Source organism: Artemia franciscana, chromosome 5 (genome assembly GCF_032884065.1).
Source record: "Artemia franciscana chromosome 5, ASM3288406v1, whole genome shotgun sequence".
Classification (NCBI taxonomy): Eukaryota; Metazoa; Arthropoda; class Branchiopoda; order Anostraca; family Artemiidae; genus Artemia; species Artemia franciscana.
The window spans coordinates 28,465,432-28,484,460 of record NC_088867.1 but is presented as its reverse complement, the minus strand read 5'-3'; the positions used below and the strand labels follow the sequence as shown (position 1 = coordinate 28,484,460).

At 36.0% G+C, this 19,029-nt stretch overlaps 1 protein-coding gene across 1 annotated transcript in view; it reads right to left on the bottom strand.

Moving 5' to 3' along the window:
* LOC136027222 (mitochondrial import receptor subunit TOM70-like) overlaps positions 1–15,653 on the bottom strand; it is a 39,299-nt gene extending 23,646 nt beyond the window's left edge. Inside the window, exons 1-3 of the mRNA XM_065704267.1 lie at positions 15,406–15,653; positions 9,208–9,260; positions 4,118–4,291 (exon numbers count right to left, since the gene is read on the bottom strand). Of these exons, the coding sequence (XP_065560339.1) occupies positions 4,118–4,291; positions 9,208–9,260; positions 15,406–15,583 (405 nt within the window). The 5' untranslated portion in view covers positions 15,584–15,653. The remainder of the gene's footprint in view (positions 1–4,117; positions 4,292–9,207; positions 9,261–15,405) is intronic.
* Between the last annotated feature and the right edge of the window lie 3,376 nt (positions 15,654–19,029).

Here is a 19,029-nt window from a genome sequence, read left to right as displayed (position 1 = left end):
TATTTGTCGATCGTCTATAAGAAATCGAGTTCTCACTTTCAGTAATATACCAAAAAAGCATGGTTTTGAAGTATTATGGTTGTGGTGCAGGCCTAAGAAGCTTCCCAAGGAAGTGGCATCACTGGTGATATGTGTTGTTTACTATCCACCCCATGGCCCCTATCGTAAAGACCTTGTGAATTACCTACAGAATTGCACCGACAATGTACGATCCTTGTATCCTAATGCTGGTATCATAATGTGTGGTGACTTTAATGACTTGGATGCCAAATGGCTAAGTAATTCACTATCACTTAAGCAGGTTGTCAATGTGCCCACAAGAGGTAACCGTATGTTGGATCCCATTTTTAGCAACTGTCCTGAATATTATAATACTCCAGTTACATTACCCCCATTAGGTCTGAGTGATCACCTGTGTGTTGCTTGGACACCCAATCACTTTATCCCAAATAGACAAATAAATAGTGTGGTGTAGAGGCCTTTCACACCTGAACTAGTAAATCTCTACAAGAATTGGCTCACAGATCGTGACTGGCTTGATATTCTCTCATTGTCTGACAGTGACAAAATGGCAAGTTTATTCTGTGAGGAACTGTTCGAAAAATACTGTGAAATTTTCCCACAAAAAAATAATATATGTGAAATCTAATGATAAACCATGGACTACTCAAGAGATTCGGAATTTGATAAAAGTGAGAGACGAATTGCATTTAACTGGACCCGTAAAAGATTTCAAAAGAGTAAGAAATTTAATTGTATATAAAATAAGATTTTCACGTAAGCAGTATGGGTCTAAAATAATAAGCAAAATATATAAATCCAACCCAAGGAAGTTCCATGAATTAGTTCAAAACATTATCGGCATAAAAGTAACTAGAGTTGAAGTGAGAGATGTTAATGGTAAACCCCTGTTACCTAGTGAAATTAATGATTTTTTTGCATCAATTTGTAAAATTCATCCGCAACTAAGAAAATTACCACCGAATGATTCAGTTTCAAATAACCCTATACTAGAGATTTGTTCAGTTGCTAAAAAGTTGTAGGCACTTGATTCTCGTAAATCTAGTTATCCTAGTGAGATACCGATTAAATTGATTATTGAGTATGCTGATCTTTTATCTACTCCTTTAACGGCAATTTTTAACTATGTATTTTTAAACAGGTATATGTAACGCCAATCCCCAAATGCAAGGCACCTAAAGATATTACCGAGATGAGGCCGATTTCAAAAACACCAGCTCTCTCAAAAGTATTTGGAAGTTTTATTTTTGATTGTTTATTTGAGGACATACATGATAATATTGATCCCCAACAATTTGGATTTAGATCCGGGCATAGTACTGTTCATTATCTTGTTGCATTGTTGGATACTATCCTTAAGCACTTAGAAAATAATGGGGCCTATGTTGATGCATTATTTGCAGACATAGTTAAGGCTTTTGATAGTCTTGATCATAATGTAGCTGTAGAAGAAGCCAAGGTTATGGGTGCCCGTCCATTTGTTGTAAGAATGCTCGCTAGTTTTCTTTTTGAAAGATCTCAGTGTGTCCAACTCCCTGATCATGAGCCACCTGAATTTGTAAATATTTTTTGTGGTTCGCCGCAAGGGACTAAATTAGGCCCGCTTTCTTTTCTTATTGTTTTTAACCGTATTTTAACAACAATTCGTGAGCGTTTTAAATTTGCTGATGATTTAACTGTTTTATCACTGCGACTAAGCCCTTCGACTACTAAACAGTCTGACTTAATCGAAATCTATCATGATCTAAAAGCTGAATTAGAAAAGGTAAAACTGACGGTCAGTGAAACTAAGAGCTCTTATATGAAGATTTTCTTCCTAAAGGGTAACAACCACTCTTCTCATAATTCCATGCTGCCAACAAAGAAAACTGTTAAAATACTTGGGATACTTTTGGACGATGATTTAAGATGGAATTCGCACGTTGACTATCTGACTAAAAAAGGGGCATCGCTTTTACATTTATTTTCCAACCTAAAAATATTTGGTACACCAACTGAGGTTTTAAAGTCTGTATATCGCAGTTATGTTAGACCTTCTATTGAGTATGCATGTCCTGCTTGGCATCCTGGATTGACAAAAGATCAAACAGATAGACTTTAGAAGATACAAAAAAGAGCTGTAAAAATTATACTTGGACAAAACTACTCAACTTACGAGGATGCACTGAAACAACTCAAATTGGACTCACTTGATAGTCGTAGACATGGATTAACATATAGATTTGGACTAAATTGTTTGAATTCCCCAACTCATTGTCGTCTACTACCCAACATTGAGAGCCCCCCAACCGAAGGACCAGTTACTAGACTCCGACAAATAAAAAAGAATTGTCCACAGTTACTGACTTGCTCAGCCTATAGTACTGAGGGATATCGCAAATCATTTGTTCCATATTTTACCCGTCATTTTAATAATATTGACGCGACTAATATTTAATGTTTGATTAATATGTGTTTGATTAATATAATGTTTGTTTAAATTTTCCTGTGGGTGTTTTAGAAGGTATAAATTATTTTTGTCATGACATGCTAATGCTAGCTCCGGCTATTGTAGTGAATAAATATATTCTATTCTATCCTATAAATACTCCAAAAGGTAAACCAACCGAAGACCTAATCATACTTTTACAACTATTGTCTCGTTACTGGCAAACGCTTTTAAGTAAAAGGGGAAGATAACTTCACAATAAAATGAAGACACAAAGGCCAATGTTACCAAAGCCAAATGTACAGCAGGAGACAATGATTCAGAAATAGATGAGACTGGACTCCCAAATACAATCTTTTTCTTTTTCAGTAAAGATCTGTATACCAAAAAAGATACAGCCAATATCAAAAACACATCCAGGATTTTGTTTTTGCGTTTTTTTTGCTGTTTTGTTTTTGTATTTTCATTAAAGCACAAACAGTACTCATTCTTAAGGGGATTTGAGGCAGCAGCAAATCCACCCTTATATGGTGACTTCTCTTGGTGCAAAGTTTGACTTTATTATTCGTTGTATTATTCGGAGCAGTCAACAGACTGCTCCAAACATTATCCGTCGACGTTCCACTGAAAGTCTTATGAAACTAACAAAATTATTATACATGTGAACTTAAATAGAACGATGTAAAAAAAATAATATAACAAGGTTATTGTCAGAACATTATTCGTATCGATTGATTTATTTTTCCTTAGAGTCTGACCAGTTTGGGCACCAATTGAATTTTCAAATTAACGTTTTTAATTAATTTGGAAATTGAATTTTCAAATCAATATTTTTCATAACAAATAAAAAAGCAAAATCATTCAAAATATATATTAGTTCCAGCAAAACTCAAGTTACGCTCCATGCTTTTGGAGGGTTTGAGGGAGTTGGGAACACCACGCTTTTTTCTGCTGACTTCTATTCGTTAAATCTTTATTTAATTGCTACTTTTCGTTTATTCTGTTTTAGGTTTCACTTCTTCACTGAGAGCAATTTCTGCTCATTTTAAACTTGGCCAAACTGTACACGGAAATGAACGTTCATTACCATGAACGGTCAGTAAAGAGTAACCTTTGCCAATAGAAGTTCAAAATTTAAAATTAACAATGAAAAGTTATTTTGGTTATCTTGATACCTCTGCGACTTGATGTCGCGGACGTATCAAGCTTCTATAGTCAAAATTGTGAAATTTTATACCTTCCAGGAAGAAGAGCCATGCAGGCAATTTTTTATCTTTTTTACACCAGGATGATGGTGTCAAACGAGTTGTCGTTACTTAATAGGCCAATTATTTTCAGCTTTTGTAAGCCAATTGCATGAAGCCTCAAAAGCACACGTCTGCCGAAGGCATACATTTTTCCAACTCGACAAGTGCATGTTCGACGGAATTTTTAAAAAAAAAAAAGTTAAAACTTAGAGCAGAGACCCGGGGGTAGAGGGGTGAACTAAGACCCTCTATCTAGAATAACCCCAAGTACAATAGTGGAAAAGAGACGGCAATTAAATATACGATGTGATGAAAGGTAGAAAAAAGATATTAATTGCAGTGTTGGGATACAGCATTAAACAGAAACAGCTTGGATATGGAGTCAGAAAGAGTAATAATATAAAAACTGAAAATGGCATACTAATTGTTCAAAAGCAGCTGCTCTATTTTGGTAGTATGTTGCACGCTCTGATGAATCTGCGCTACCAGTTTCGATGGCTTTTGTGTAATAATCTATAGCATCAGAATATTTACCAGCCTTGAAAGCATGATTGCCCTTCGCCTTCCATTCTTCACTTGTTAAAGGTTTCTTTTCCTTGAATAAAAATGACACTGGTAAATAAGGTTTTTATTAACCAATAAACTAATTCTAGTATCACCAAACTAATTAAAAAACGTATTTGCAGAAATTTATAGCCCTGGTTAGGCACGTAAGCAGTGGAAGGGGGGAGGTGTCTCGTACACTAACGCAAACGCAAAATATAAAAAGGTGAAACGTTAAAATAATTGGATAAAGTACAAACATGATAAATAAAAATAAGAAGGGAAGTAAAATAGAGGAAATTTTATAGAAGAGAAAAATGGATAAAAAGAAAAAAATGATAAGAAAAAATTTTTCTGAGAAGACAAAAAGGAATTGATACATTCTACAATAGCAGAAAACCGGAGGATCAGACTAGAATGAAAAGAATGTATAATTGGAGACCAAATGCTAAAATTCCAAAGATCAAGATCGATTTCTCTCATTTGATTTGAAAGTACGAGTTTCTTGTTTAGAAATGTATAGAACAGATATGAAACTGCCACTTCAGAAACAATATATAATGATAACTTGATCAACCCACAGGATTTAAAACCCCGTTTATTTGGCAATAATTTTCCAATAATTTAAGTTTAATGTTACCCACCAAAGATTATTGGTATAAGTAAATTTTCAGAATCAAACAGGTAATGGCAACAAACTGTATATAATAAGTGAACTATGTCAACAGCATATCAAACTCAAAATAAAGATATTTTAAAACGTATATATAGAAAAAATCGATTTTAATTGCGAGTTCGAATACATAAATTCATTCAATTTATAGTTAACCATCATAAAAAATAGCATATTTTAAAGGAGGAATAAAACATCCTCAAATAAAGGGCTAATTTACATCAAATATGCCGCTAAATTCCACGTGTTGAAGACTTTCTTATACTGGAGGCTTTAAGTTCTAACACGAAAAAAAAAAACAAGGAATATTATATATTTTATGGGAAGGTTGGTCATACACGTTTGTTAATTTGTTTTGTTTTTTACTCTTTGCCGGTGATTGTGAAAATTGGGGGATGGACCACTTGAACGGATATTCTAGGCCATCTTGTCGTTCTCTAAACAACACAAGAGATCACCCCAAAGCAAGGTGTCAATTCCTGTCATTTTTGCTGCAAATACCTATTTTGGCCATACTAGGGCCAAGATGCTATTGAGTGAAAATTCTGAGAGAGCGAATTGTTTTAGAGATATCGAAAAGCTATTTACATAGCTTTCCAGTTTCAGATGTTACACTGCCACCTGGTGACGAATTCACCCCCAAATGTATTAAATAAAAATAAATAATTTATTTCAACTAAAAAGTAAGGAGTAACATTGAAACCTCAAATGAACAGAAATTTTTCGTATATGAGGGTGGCTGCCACCTCCTCTATGCCAAATTCTTAACGCTAAAGGTTTTTAGTACTTTGAAAAAGCTTCTTATTTTATTTTAAAGGCCCTTGTGTCTCAGGAGTCGTTCTTAAAGAATTAGAACAAAAACTGGAACTTTAACGTAAAGAACGAGGTATTGAGGAGGGGCCAACCCTTATATACGGAATAATTTATGTTCGTTTTAGGTTTTAATGATGCTCCTTATTTTCAGTTAAGAATTCTTTTTTACTTAATTTCTGATCATTTTCCAAATAATGCTGACAAAGCCACCTCTTCCCTCTCTGTATTATCCCCCCCCCCCGATGAAATATTTATTCATGGAAAGTTCCTTCTACATAAAATACCCCCCCCCGGAAAATTCCATACCTGCTGAAAATTTCCGCCGGAAAATTCTGGCTATTATCATTTGAAAAAAGACATGCTTTTTCTTTAATTTCTGATAGTTCTTCAAAATGTGCCAGATTTTTTTTTTTTTTTTTATTACAGGGTGTATCATGCAGATTCTTTTTACGAGGACCACCTCAAACAGCTCAAGCTACCTATCTTTGCATACGTTCGCTAGTGTGGCGACGTGATGCTGACTGACAAACTTCAAAAAGGACACTCTACCATCTTCAATGACACACTTACCGCCACCCATCATTACAGAGGAGGGCACTCTAACAAGCTGCCGAAAGTAAGCTTTCAATCAAGAAACATCAAATGTACCTCTCAAGACAGGTAATTAAAAGAAGGTGACAGCAAGAAAGTTCACCATTGTTGAGGCATGATCAGTGTCAAAAGGGTAAAATTCACAACTAATATTGAAGGATAATCTGAGCCTCTGAAATTTGAGTCTAGCAGTTGAAATTGAGTGTTTGTAAACTTAAGACAAACAAAAATAGACAAAAAAAATTGTAGTCGCCTATTTAATTACTACTTCCTTGCTCAGAAGTAATAGAGCTGCCCACAAATTTCGGAATTTGTTTAACATTTATGTTAATCTTTGCTAATCTTAATACGTTGGGCTCTAAAAACTGAAAAAAATATTAGGGTACCAACAAATTTAATAAAAAACAGCTTGTGTTCGAAAAATGAAAAAATGCATTTCCATAACATTCAACTTAATTTAAATCCAACATCAGTTGAAAGTTTACAAGCATTCCCTGGCTTAATTTTCAAAGATTTTTGGTTAGTTATTGAAGACGGCAGCTGAATAAACAATTGTGGAATAGCTATTACAAATGTTCAACTTATTCCATGGCACTACAAAAAACAGGAAAAAAGAGCAACAGGCATTACATAGGGGTTGCTAAAAGCATAATACTGAGCATAAGAATGAAAATGAAAAACAAACGTTTTGGTAGCTTTATTTCTTTAAGTTCTAGGAACACTTCAGAACCACTGTAACTACCTAAATTGGGAATATGAATAAAAAAAAAAAAACTTATCTCTCTTTATTTAGTATAATTTAAGAAAAAGGTTAAGCCAAAATTTTAATACAATGGCTTCCTATTACATGATTTCAGCCTTAAACAGATTTCGAAAAAAAACTGAGAAAGTAGACACAAAAACAGATTGTATATTGTAACATTATTTAGTTTAATTGACCAGTCTATCTTCAACAGGAAAACACTAGGAATATACAGTAGAACTTTAGCTGTATCTGTAACTATAATACCCCAAACTATTTCTACTGGCAACTTGCCAACGCACGAAGACACTTGACACCACCACAAATAAACCGACTCTTGTCCCACCCCATTGTACCAAGAGCTTCACTCTTTAATCCTTCCATGGAATACGTTCTTTCTGCTAGTTCTATATTTATAGCCTTATCCTAACCCAACTGACAACATCTGTTTGACTCTGATTATGAAAAGTAAACTTCAGTTAGTCCACCATTCTCCACCTATAACACGTGTCCTAACCAAGAAGATCTTTCGATTATTACAGAATAAGACAGCAGGATTGAGCCATATTTTTGTAGACCTTCATGTTTGATATAAAAATGTTCAAAAGGGTGCCTCAAGCTATCCTTTGAAAATTTCTCTATAAAACAGCTAGCTGGTTTTCTTTAGCTTTCAAAGAACCCCAGCTTCAGAACTATTCTGAGCCAACACTGTCACTATCCCAATTGTGTCTTATTTCAAACTTATTTATTAAAAAGTTATCTCAGACCTTATCTATTCTATTTTTTATGTCTTCACAGCAGCTTATTCTGAAATAACATCATCAAAGTGAAGAAAGCTATCTGTCTGGTCAGTTTCCTCATTGCCTCACAGCACACCCATCTATTGGTCATCTCAGCAATTTGATCTTTTTCTCATTAATTTTCAAACCTATTCCTGTACCCTGGATTCTCAATACTTCCAAAAATACATTTATTTCAGAAACACTTTTAACTAGGATACCTAGATCATCTGCACAGTCTAAATCCTGGGATGATTTAACTTCCCAGGTGATACCGCGTTCTCCCACAGCTTTTGTTGTGTTTTTAGGATAAAATATATTTCCAAATTCTGGGATAGGCAGGGAGGGGGCAATTTGTCTTATGAAAATCAAAAATGAAGGATACTCCAAAATCGGATGATTGCCCCCACTCCCAAATTGAGACGCTTCTTTGGATTTAAATTCCTACCAAGGTGTAAACCGAAGAGTAATCTAATCAGGGCTAAAGGGGTTTGATACTTTATAGGGTACTCAATCACTAGTCTAAGCATAAAAACATGCTCAACACATCATCTCTCTTTCCTAAGACCAAACTATACTTCTCTTAAGACTTTAACCACAGCATTCCATAGTGTAATAAAGTATCACTAGGCTAAACAATCTGCAAACAACTAAAATGGAGCTAACGCCTCTATAATTACCTAAGTTATTTTCATCACCTTTCTTATATAATACCTGAATCAAATTTTTCTAAAATTACTGTCTGCACCCATCCTCACATCAAGAGCTTGAGCTCAAAGATATAAATTGAAGCATTGCTTTACCAAAAGCAGTCAATATTGTTTCCATATGTATTTATACTACCCTACAGAATGTGTTATTATTGGATTAATGCCTGTTTTAAAGAGTTGTATATTTAGACTATTTAAAATAAAATAGATTGCCAATATCGATTGACCCAATTATGTTGGGTAATATGATGTCATTTAGCAGTGTTTAATATTTGCATTTTTAATTTAGCAGTGTTTAATATTTATATTTCTTTAGCTGATGTACCATCTTGAAGAAAGATCTTGTCTTAAAGTAGGGCAATTCAACAAGCAGTTGAGCAAGTATTGAGTAGACTTCTTTAGATTCAATTACAGACATATTTCAGCTTCTCTTTATTAATATTGAAAATATTTTAGATAATCATGTTCTGGAATTAAATTCACCTATACTCAATTAGTGGATATGGTATACCTACAAATTGTAATACAGACGAAGGTTTTTTTTTCTGGTAGAAAAAATGCTCCATTTTATTCCTTCAAACCTCCAAATTGTTCAAACAAGCATTATTATTATTATCATTTTTTACTCTAGTACTTTAAGGTAAACATAGATTAACTTACATTTTCCACAGAAAAAGATGAGCTTGTATCCACTTCTATGCTTGTGCCTGCACCTGAAAGGATATTAATCAAACTCAGCTTGTGACTGAAAATCGTCAAAATACACAGACAATCTAGCCTCATCATAAAATGCTGCCATAAAATGTATAGTTTGGAGTGAAAGTTGGTTATAAACAACTTTTGGTCAGATTGTTGAATGATTCAAAAATGACATTAAATGCATTAAGAAAGATTCTGCAATAAATAAATCTTCAGAGAAATTGCTCAATGCACAATTTCAAGTTACATGTGATAGCTGGATTTTATAGCTTACCAATGACAACATTAATTGTACCCAAATTATTAAATTATCCCAAAAAACAAAGTAAACACACAAAGGCTATTTTTAAGGTAGCACATCTGTCTTTCATATGGTTGCCTTTGCTGGCAAATATTACTACCTTTAAAAATAGTAACACCCTACAACAGCATTTCAGTCTTTAGGAATGGCACACCTCCATAAAAACAAATACCTCCATACCTTCGTGGCCTAAAAATGATTTTGGCATGAAGGGTTGGAGCAAAAGAGTGCCCAAGTAGACATTACCTTATGCTCAGAAAACCAGATATTAGCATGTAATGATCATACTCAGAAAAAAGAACAACAATAGCATTATATCACCCTTAATCAAAAATATTAATAATATCTAATGACTTCTGCTCCTTACCCTAAAAGATACCCTTTAATTCATTCTCTATCCATTTTTATGTTCTTTTGTTCCAGTTTAGAATAGCCTAGTGTTAAATTACTTGCAACACTTTTTATGTTTTAGCTTTTATAAGCCACTCATACATATCATCCAGCAAAATATTGGCACTGATTGTAGAGTGACTGTCCTTTTTTAAATCATTGAACAAAAATTGGTCAATAAAGAACTTCTGAGCACGCACCACCAAATCCTATGTATAATCAGTTTGTTTAACTGATTATTGCAAAAATTTCCGGGTTAGACAATACATGCATTGCACTGTAGTGCTTGGATTCATTTCATTCCACTTGCATATAGGATGTACCCGAACAAACAAGAGAAGCATCAGTCCCCATTCCACCTAATCTCTGCAGTTTAAGGAAGAATATCCCAGCAGGTACAATGGCACTTGCACCAGGGAACTGCCCCTCTTCTACTTGCCAAGTGGGGTGGGCCTATACTAAAATGGCTTGGCACACTATAAATAAATGTCCAGAAACTAGGTCAGTAGATCAGTAGACACATATAACATTATGCTAGCATTGGCTCTCAACAAGAGAAGTTGCACTTAATTTTTCTGATGTAAAACTGGTTTGTGATGGGTGATAACCTAGTGTGGAATGCAGTACTGAACTTTATCTCAAGAGCTATGATAGCAGTTGTGAAAACAAATGTTTTTACAAGGCAAAGACAAGAGTTTTTCACCTATGAAGCAATTTTAGAAGCAAAGGAAATTATCTATTGCAAGTCAGACTTAGGAGAACATGTAACTAAACATGTAAAGGGCAGGGACAACTTGCTGGACATTGCAAAGATGTTCACTTGCTGTGCCAAAGAAAACAGACAGCTGCCTCAGTTTGTTATTTTTTAGCCCCAAGAAGTTCCTGCCTGCAATGAAGAGATTGCTGCTTATGTAGTGTCCACTGTCAACAAGATAAATTGCAAAGATGTCTTACAGGTTAATTAACAAATTCATGAATTATAAATTGAATGGATTTTTTTTTTGTTTACTAGTTTAGCTGCAGTCTGTTGACTTTTCACAGCATTGACCTCATTCTGAATTTGTTTGCAAGGTTATCACTTGTTTCAGAGCAATTATGTAAATCACTACTCATTGACATATCTTACCTGGTCTTTAATTAAACTATTATAAATTGAGTTTATAAATGGTCTTTAATTAAAGACAAGGTAAAAACTTCAACAAGTAGCAATTTATATAATTGTCCTGAAACAAGTGATAAGTGAAACAAAAGTCGGAATGAGATCAATGCTGTGAAAAGTCAATGGACTGTAGTTAAATTAGCAAATAAAAAAAATCCATCAATTTATAATTCATGAATTTGTTCATTAACCTGTAAGACTTCTTTAGGGGTGATGGACCTGGGGTTTAGTGACCTTTTTTTTGTTTTTTTCAATTAAATATAGTCTTCACTTTTAATAGATTCTCATTTATGCAGTGATTGTGTAGAGAAGAGAGATCCATGGTTTCACTTATAAATGTTTGCTTTGGTTTTTTCTCAAGTTATTATCATCAGTGCTGTGCTGGGAGCTTTGTTTATAATGTGAGTTGTTCTTATTTATTTATTGTTTATTTTTTTTGTGTGTGTTATGTTTAAAAAAAATTTTTTTTTTCTTTTTTGTGTTTTTTTTTTCTGTTGAGAAAGGCTCCCAGATGTGGGCCCAAAATATTTTGAATATTTTTAGTTAAAGTGTAGTTTTGTTTTTATTTTTTGTTAACTTCTTTGTCAAAATTAAAACCCATTTTCTCTTGCTTAATTTTTCTTGTATTTATATAAACTAGAGTTAAGAGCCAATTTTTGTCCAAATTCAAACTTTGAAAGACCAGATGTTTTCCAAGATTACAGTCAGCTGATTCCAACTGGTCTAGTCCTAATCATCAGCCAATCACAACTATTCAGCCCAATACACATTGAGATTAGAAGCCTGGTGTCTATGTTTATGACACATAATTTTTAATAATAGTATCTGGCAAAGATTAGATACTGGCTGAGTACTGGGGTCTTACCCTATTCAAATCCTTGGAATAGTGTTTTAAAAATTTAGCAAAAGATTATTATTCTTAAGCAAAAATTTTCTTTAAAACCCTTTTTTTTATAACTAAGATGGGCTTAGATCTTCTTGTTTTAAACTGGCTAGGCTTTATTTGGCACTGTGAACTAATTTTTAACCTAGCATAGCCTCAAAATAATGCAAACCTACAAAATCAACAAACTTTATGTAGCTTAGGATAGTAAAATTCTTGTTTAGCTATTTTTCACTATCTTTGAAAGCAGTTAAGTTAGGAAAATGAAACTTTCAGGACAAATACATCTCCTACATTTTGAAAAAAAAAACATTGATATGGCTTAAAATTCTACTCAAATAACAGGAATTGTATATCCAGAACTAAAGCCAAAGAAAAACAAAATGATAGCAGAAGATTAAAGTAAAATGTAGTTTTTTCAAAATTTCAATAGGTAGAGACCTGTCAAGTAGGCTTAGAAATCAGAAAAGATTAACATAGAAGCTTGAAAATACCTTCTCAGAGTATTTTTTTTGCCCTGGATTCATTGCTGAAAGTTTCATTTTTCTAACCTAATGTCTTTCTAAGATAGGCTAGTGAAAAGTGGCCAAACTACAGTTTTACTGCCTAGGATCATATATCTAACTTAATAGCAGGGCTAGGGTCTACAAGCCATTTTTGATGACAAAATTTGGCCAAAACATTTGGAAAGAGCATGGAAAGGTGGATAAACTGGTTGGCCATGTTCATATTTTACCAAGCAAAATAAAATAAATTGAAGCACACAAAAACTATTCCTGTCTTCTCTGTAGATTTCTAAGTACTCAAAATATGAAAGGAAAAAATATAGTAGCTTGAAACCACCTTCTCAGAGCATAATTTAGTCTAGGCTTTGAACTCATTCCTGGTGTCTGGATTCTTTAAACTCCATCACATTCTCTTATACCCCTTGGTAAAAGCGATCACCTAACTATAGAGCTCATGCTGAAAGTGAAGGTACTTAAGAACAAGCTAGTCAAAAAAGTGTTTGTCGACTACATTGCTATTCGAAATGAATTATCCACTACAGACTGGCCGAATGTACTAAGTGGCACAGTTGACGAACAATGGACCAAATTCAAGGGTGTTTTGCTGAAAGCTCAGGATGCCCACACAAAGACCAGTTTCAAACCAAAACCTAGATCCCTCCCCTACATGACAAAAGACATCAAAAGAGAAATAAACAGGAAAAAGAGGTCATGGAAAAAGTTCAGGCAGTCAGGAGACCTGCAGCAACACACAAAATTCACCAAGACACGAAACAAGCTGAGAAACCTCATCAAAAAACTCTACGAAAATCTGGAGTCCAATCTTGCCAAAGAAAGTAAGACAAATCCTAAAAAATTCTGGAATTATGTCTCTAGCAAGAACCACTCCCGTCAAACTATCTCCAAACTGGTGAAACCCTGTAGCACTACTGTAACCAACATAACTGATGTAGCAAACGAACTAAATAGGCACTTTGCTTCAGTTTTCACCTGTGAACTGGAAGGCCCCCTGCCAAACTGCCCGGGCTATGAAGCCCCCACAACAATGGAGCAAGTCAGCATCGACCCCTCCAACATCCTCAAACGGCTTCAAAATCTTGACACGAATAAATTGGCTGGACCAGATCACTTACACCCAAGACTGCTGAAGGAACTGGCAACCATCATCGCAGGACCACTGTCTGACCTATTCCAAAAGTCTATTAATGCCAAATCTGTCCCATCTGATTGGAAAACTGCTTTTGTGACCCCAATATTCAAAAAAGGCAGCAGACTTAAAGCAGAAAACTACAGACCTATAAGTCTCACATCAGTAGTCGCAAAAATCCTTGAAAGAGTGGTCAATGATACAATACTGGAACACCTGAAAGTCAACAATATCCTATCCCCTAATCAGCATGGGTTTCAACCAGGAAAGTCAGTTGAAACAAATTTACTGGAAACATATGACATCATTACAGATTTGCTTGACAAAGGATTGCCAGTGGACCTAGTTTTACTAGACTTTGCTAAGGCCTTTGATAAAGTCCCACACAAAAGGCTAAGAGAAAAGCTTACTGCTGCCCAGTTACACCCCAACCTGGTTGATTGGCTTATGGACTTCCTGTCAGGATGAACCCAGAGAGTCAGGCTATTTGGTGCTGGAGTGAAAAGGTCTTTTCCGAGCCCTGTGATGTCATCAGTGGAGTACTGCAGGGAACTGTTCTTGGTCCTACACTGTTCAACATCTACATCAATGATATATTCAGCGAGGTGGAAAACAACTTGGTCTCTCTATGCTGACGACTCAAAGCTATTTGGAGCAGTGAATGTAAAATCCCTGCAAACAGACGTCCAGAAAATCCAGCTGTGGGCAGACAAATGGCTCTTATCATTCAATATAAGCAAGTGCAGCACACTACACTTTGGATCCTCAAACCCATGCGCCCAATACCATATGCATGAACATGCCTCCAACTCCAATCCACCCATCAAGACCAGCACAGAGGAACGTGACCTTGGGGTCATCGTTGACAGCCTTCTCAAGTTCCATGCCAACACCATCAAGAGCGTGTCCCAGGCCAACACAAACTTAGGTCTGATCAAAAGAACAGTTACCAGCAGATCCCCACTAGTTTTCCTGAAACTTTACAAGGCACTAGTCAGACCCGCTTTGGATTTTGGCATGTGCGCTGCCTTCCCAACATACAAAGGAGATGTCAGGCTAATTGAGGGAGTCCAGAGGAGAGCAACCAAGGCCATCACAAACCTTGGAGACAAACCTTATCAAGATCGTTTACAGGCTCTCAACCTCCCTACCCTCGTGTACAGGTGCAACTGTAGCAACATGATGATGACCCGCAAATTGCTGAACTCATCATATGCCAAGATCCTGCCCATCCACCCAGGCCCCCCACAGTGCACCAGGGGACACTCAAAGAAGCTGTTCAAGCAGTCAGTCAGAACCAGGGCCAGAAAAAGTTTCTTCACCAACAGAGTCGTCAACCCCTGGAATGAACTGTGTGAAGCAACAGCCTCAGCCCCCACCCCCAAAGCATTCAAGAAGGCACTGGATAAAGAGTGGGCCACAAAAGACTGGAAGTATGAGTGGGACATTCCGTCCTGCTCATACCTGCTATGAGACATCACCAACTCAACTCAGGAGCATTCAACAGATCTACAGATCTTAATTTGCTCCAAAGTGCAAATTAAGGTAATTATCTATAATTTCATCTGAAGTTCATACCCCAATTTTCATCAAATCTCATCAAAAATTACTGCTCTTTGGAGAGGGTAGGTGCTTCAAAGACCAAAGTTTAGTATCAGGTCCCATTCCTGAAAGTTGTATTCAAGTAGCTCAGCAACTACTACATGCATTATAAATCCATTTGTCTAGTAGTGTACGTAAAAACTAATAAAATAAGCTTATTTGTAATCTAACCTTCATCATTTGTTTTTCTGCTTGACCTTGAGGGATCCTTTTGGTTGTTTTTGTTATAAACATAGTAGACAGAGCCAACACCAACAACAGCCGCTAATGCCATGGCTAACTTCCATTTATGATCTTCCACTGTAGAAGAAAGCCTTTGCATAAAACCAGTATTGCCATGCTCGCCCATTTTCTATATATTTTTCAGAGACGCGTTGATACTTTTTTAAATGTAAATTTTTCAATTGCCATCTATTTGAACCTACTAGGAAGAAAGGAAGGTTGGTAAAAATGAACATGCAAAGCCTGTTTAATGATTTGCTCGCGTTTAACTAGTGTAGTTTTGATAAAATAATTCAAAATCATTGTATGATTTGAGGTAGAGACTGAGCCTTCAGCCACTTTTAAAAAGTCAACATTTTAGCAGAATAATGGAGGCTATGCAAGTTGTTCAAAGCAACATCACACAATTACTACTACTACTACTACTAATAACTCACTGCAGCACCAAGCCGCCTGAGGCCAACACAGCTACGCACGCTCCTCCTCCAACCTAATCTATTTGAAGCCTCCCTCTTTACACCCTCCCAGGAAGTTCCCATTTCCTTTAAATCCTTATTTATGACATCCTCCCAACCCAGACAAGGACGACCTGCTTTCCGTGTAGCCCCAGACGGTTGGCCAAAAAGGACAATCTTCGGTAATCTGTCATCCTTCATCCGTAGAACGTGGCCTAGCCATCTCAACCTTTCTTTCATTATAGCCCCAGAAAGCGGGATTGAACCACACTTTTCGTACAACCTACTGTTTGAAATACGGTCAGTCAGCCGGGTACCCAGAACAATCCGTAGGCAATTTCTCTGGAAAACATCTAGTAAATTTTCATCTGCTTTTCGGAGTGTCCATGCTTCAGAGCCATATTTGACCACTGTCATCACTGTAGCTTCCAATATTCTAATCTTGGTTTGTAGGCTTATCTTTCTATTCTTCCAAACTTTTTTTAACTGTGAAAAAACACCCTGAGCTTTAGCTATTCTACTTTTAACATCTTCACTGCTCCCACCATCTTTACTAATAATACTACCAAGGTAACTGAAGCTCCCAACCTGATCAATCTTTTCGTTACCTAAGGTCACCTGTTCATCTTCACTTATTCCTAACCTTAGTGACTTAGTCTTCTTAACATTAATTTTCAAGCCTATTTTAGCACCCTGAACTCGTAAAACCTCTAAAAATTCATTCATTTTGCTCACACTTTCATCTAATATGCTTAAATCATCAGCATAATCTAAGTCCAGGAGCGTTCTTCCTCCCCATTTGATTCCATGGTCTCCAATTGCCTTTCCTGTGCTCCTTAAGACGAAGTCCATCAAAATGATCCACCTCCAACCCAATCTATACAAGATATCCCTCATTACACACTCCCAGAAAGTTCTCATTTCCTTTAAATCTTTATTTATGACATCCCACCACTCCAGACGAGGACGACCTGCTTTCCGTTTAGCCCTAGACGGTTGGCCAAAAAGGACAATCTTCGGCAATCTATCATCCTTCATCCGCAGAACGTGGCCAAGCCATCTCAACATTCCTTTCATTAAAGCCCTAGAAAGCGGGATTGAACCATATTTTTCGTACAGCCTACTGTTTGAAATACTTTCAGTCAGCCGGGTACCCAAAAAATCCGTAGGTAATTTCTCTGGAAAACATTTTCCAAACTTTTTAATCTGTGAAAAAGCACCCTGAGCCTTTGCTATTCTACTTTTAACTTCTTCACTGCTCCCACCGTCTTTACTTATAATACTACCAAGGTAAGTGAAACTATCCACCTGATCAATCTTTTCGTTACCCAACGCCATCTTTTTCTTCACTTAGGCTGTTCCCTCCTCAACGCCCCGCTCTTTAAGCTAAAGTTTTTTTACTGTTCTAAAAAGTAGATTTGAGAGAAAGAGTCAAACTTTAGCGTAAAGAGCGGGGCGTTGAGGAGGGAACAGCCCCTTTCATATACGGAGTAATTTCCGTTAGCGTTAAGTTTTAATGTCGCTCCTTACTTTCAGTTAAAAAAAAACTCTTTTTTCTATTATTTAATAACATATAAGAGGGGCTTATATTGCGACCCGTTCTGCACTTCTAGCAATACAAATTTATATAATTTTATGTCATCTGTTGTCTTGGAACAAAAATAGTAGATAAATAACTACAAAAATAATAACAAACTTTCTTTTTAGCTACTTCTACTGCTAAAAACTCACTGCAGCACCAAGCCGCCTGAGGTCAAAAAAGCTACGCACGCTCCTCCGCCATCCCATTCTACTTAAAGCCTCTCTCTATACACCCTTTCAAATAGTTCCCATTCGCCTTAAATCTTTCCTTGCAACATCCTCCCATCCCATTCGGGAACAACCAGCTTTTCTTTTGGCCCAAGACGTATGACTGACAAGGACCATCTTTAGCAATCTTTCATCCTTCATCCGCAAAACATGGCCTAGCTATTTCAATACTTCTCTCACTGTAGCCCTAGAAAGCGAGATTGAACCACATTTTTCTTACAGCTTACTGTTTGAGATACAGTCAGTCATGTACCCAAAACGACCGGTAAGAAATTTCTCTGGAAAACGCCACAAATCCCCATCCGTCTTTCTGACCGCCCACATTTCAGCACCATACTTGACCACTGTCACCACAATATCGTCCAAAATTCGAATCTTGGTTGGCAAACTTACCTTCCTATTATTCCAAACTATTTTTAACTGTAAAGACACCTTGGGCCTTGGCTATTCTATATTTGGAATCTCCACTGCACTCAACTTCTTTACTAATAATACTACCTAAGTATGTGCAGTTTTCTACTTGTTCTATCTTCTGATTATTCAGCGTCACTTCCTAACCTTCACTTATTCCTATACTTAGCGACTTAGTCTTCTTAACATTAGTTTTTAAGCCTATTTTACGCCATGAACTCTCAAAACCTCCAAAAATCATTAAGTTTGCTAACACTTCATCTAGGATGCTTAAATCATCAGTATAATCCAAGTCTAAGAGAGTTTTAATTCCCCGATTGATTCCGTGTTCTCCAATTGCCTTTGCTGTCCTCCTTAGAAAAAAATTCATCAAACTGATCCATATAAATGGGGATAGGACGCAACCCTACTTAGCTTCTGATTTAATACAAAACCAGCTACTAACCTCATTTGATACCTTAAGTGCACCAATTCTATTCTCATACATAGCACCAATCACTTTAATGTGCTTTTCTGGTATTTCATACAAGCATAGGATTTTTGTTAAATTTTTTCTATCAGCTGAATCAAACGCTTGCCCATAGTCAATAAAAGTGAGTACTACAGGTGACTATCAACTTAAGTGAGTGACTATCAACTTTATTCACGTTTATGACCTTCTGCAGCCCTTTTTCCATATTGATACTGGTTAATTAGTCCATGTTGTCTTTTGTTAGGTAGAATTTTTTTTTCTTCGCTGTTTATCATTTTTGTTTTTATTTATTTATAATACTCCGTAGTTTGTGTTTTTTATACTTTTACGGGTAATAAAGATCATTCATTCATATTAGCTCGCCTTCCTAAAACCCCTCTGTTCTTCTCTTAAAACTTTATCTACAGCATCTCTAAGTTAAAAAAT